Genomic DNA, 2,477 nt, shown 5'->3' on the forward strand with positions numbered 1-2,477 from the left:
CTGAAAAATAGATGACAGTTCAAACAAAATGCTGTCGAATTTTAGTCAAAAAATGTAAGAAACTAATATATAAAATAATAATATAGAAAATTTACCAACATAAGTATTTTTTATATGATAATTATTAAATATATCATGATTAATTATGAAAATTAAATATTTAATTCTCTTATAACCCAAAAATGTCTGGAAAAAAAATGACAGTTCAAATAAAACCCTGCCGAATTTTGTAAAAAAAATGTAAGAAACTAACATATAAAATAATGATATAGAAAATATATCAATCTAAATAATAATATAGAAAAATTATCGATTAAATATTAATATAAAAAATATCGCAATATATTTAAAGATATTAAACGATAAAATAGAAAAATACTTTAATTAATATTGTTCAATTTACAGATATCGTCATGGAGCTTCCCACTGTGCATCCAGGACCTGCTGTTCGAGAGCTACTGTTGCTCTAGGGTGGCCATAGGTCTTCACACATCTGGGATGGACAGTGTCAGTCCCAGACTTTCTACCTCAGATGTATAGACGATCTTTGGGAGCTCATTAGGGACCACCCACTTCATCCCCGTACAGGTAGAAGCCTTCAGCGGATGGGGTTTTACCGGATTAAAGAGATCGGCCGATTGCAGTCCGACTGAGCCCTGATCACGGCTATGATAGAGCATTGGCGACAAGAGACGCACACATTTCATCTACCTATCGACGAGGCTACCATCATGCTAGAGGACGTAGAGGTTCTATTCGAGTTTCTCGTTGATGGTATGGCTGTCAGCTACCCGCATGCTCTTAGGGATTATACGGGAGATGATTATCTACATATGTTGCAGAGGCTCGCCGGTTTCCAGCCTGCGGAGCCGACTTCTTTGAGTGGTGCCAGTCGATTACAGTTGTTGCCTTTTAGGCAGCATCTAGTGGCGTTGCACGCGGAGATTACTGATGGACTCACCACCGGAGGCTATCGACCGACAGGTTATTGCTACTGATGATGTTTGGTGGTATTCTGTTCCCGAACACTTAAGGAAACCTAGTTAGCTTGCGATTTCTGTATCATCTGGAGCGACTAGATGAATTACCTGACTACAGCTGGGATGGAGCTGTTCTAGCTTACCTTTATAGGCAGTTGTGTCGGTCGTCCATGGGCACCGTGAGAGACATCGCCGGTTTTATACCGCTGTTGCAGGTGATAACATAATCAATTATTTTTATGATTATAATAGAGATAGTAAAAAATGACTTAAATTTTACGTCCACAATCAATATTAGGTTTGGGCCTGGGAGTGGTTCCTGCAAATCCAGCCACCTTTGCCACCGATAGCTCTAGATGCACCACCTCCATCGTTTCTACCACTATCTTGGAGGTGGGTAGATAAGCGAGGCCACGCCCGCGAGGTCGAGGCTGGACATCATCTCCCTTATTACAGGAATTTGTTGGATTTACTTGAAGACGATCAAGTACATATATAAGTAAGTTTGTTTGATAATGCTTGATCTGTATTACGTTTACTCACGATTCTTGTGTTTAATAAATAGGTCATATGGAGGCCATACAGTGACGAGCTCATAGTTGGATTTCCAGATTATTGCTCCCGCGGTCAAGCTATGTGATGTCTTCAGCTTATACCTATTCCTCCCACTTGGCATTCTACACATTACCAGTGGGATGGTCGTTGCAAGGTCGACCAGACATACTTGGCCTAGCTAGAGGTCCAGATAGAGGATTGGGATCAGAGGTATGGCCTGATTCCGGCATACACTCCACATGACCATTTGGATGGTGAGCATGAGTACATGGGTTGGTATCGCAATGTTACTCGCCTTCTGATCGGGAATCCCGTTCATCGCGCTAGTGGTCGGTACGTTCCATATGCTGGGAGGCATGAGGCACTGGTATGTTATTTGTTATGCTTACTTATAATGTTATATTACTTTAACATCCTTCCTTAATTAATATGTTATATGCTATGCAGGCTATTGGCTTACTATTATCTTCCTCGCTCTGTCATAATCACTATCATCTTCCTGACTCTGTGCATCTGCCAGATCTTGATTAAATATATTGTCTTCGGGCAATTGAGTAAGGACATGACCTCCAAGTTGCTCGTTTTCACTGCACAACCAATAAAATAATGAGTTTCTCAAATTCATCCCCACATTATATATTAACTTTATCTCTTAACTTACAATTCATAATCCGTTGATATCCCATGATGCATATTATCGAGTTGCTGATTACTCCCGGATGGACCACCATGATCCAAAATACCAAAATTGGTCATATTCCAATTATTTATTGCTTCATATCTTGTAAAATTCATATCTGAACGGTACCCCATTTGGAATATATGAGTGTTAGTACGAATAGTATACATTAAGAAAAACATACTAAGATAAAGGAAAATTGAAATTTACCACTCGGCGTGTGAATTATATAAACTTGGGGAGAAATTATGTCTTCGCTTCTC

General features: G+C 39.4%; 1 protein-coding gene across 1 annotated transcript; it reads left to right on the forward strand.

The window, feature by feature from the left end:
* The first annotated feature begins 668 nt into the window (after positions 1–668).
* On the forward strand, positions 669–1,620 carry LOC142173676 (serine/threonine-protein phosphatase 7 long form homolog). Its single transcript, XM_075239295.1, has 4 exons — positions 669–984; positions 1,080–1,195; positions 1,279–1,467; positions 1,546–1,620. Exons 1-4 carry the CDS (start codon positions 669–671, stop codon positions 1,618–1,620), a joined length of 696 nt encoding a protein of 231 aa, XP_075095396.1.
* The last annotated feature ends 857 nt before the right edge of the window (positions 1,621–2,477 follow it).

This window comes from Nicotiana tabacum, chromosome 19 (genome assembly GCF_000715075.1).
Source record: "Nicotiana tabacum cultivar K326 chromosome 19, ASM71507v2, whole genome shotgun sequence".
NCBI classification, from domain to species: domain Eukaryota; kingdom Viridiplantae; phylum Streptophyta; class Magnoliopsida; order Solanales; family Solanaceae; genus Nicotiana; species Nicotiana tabacum.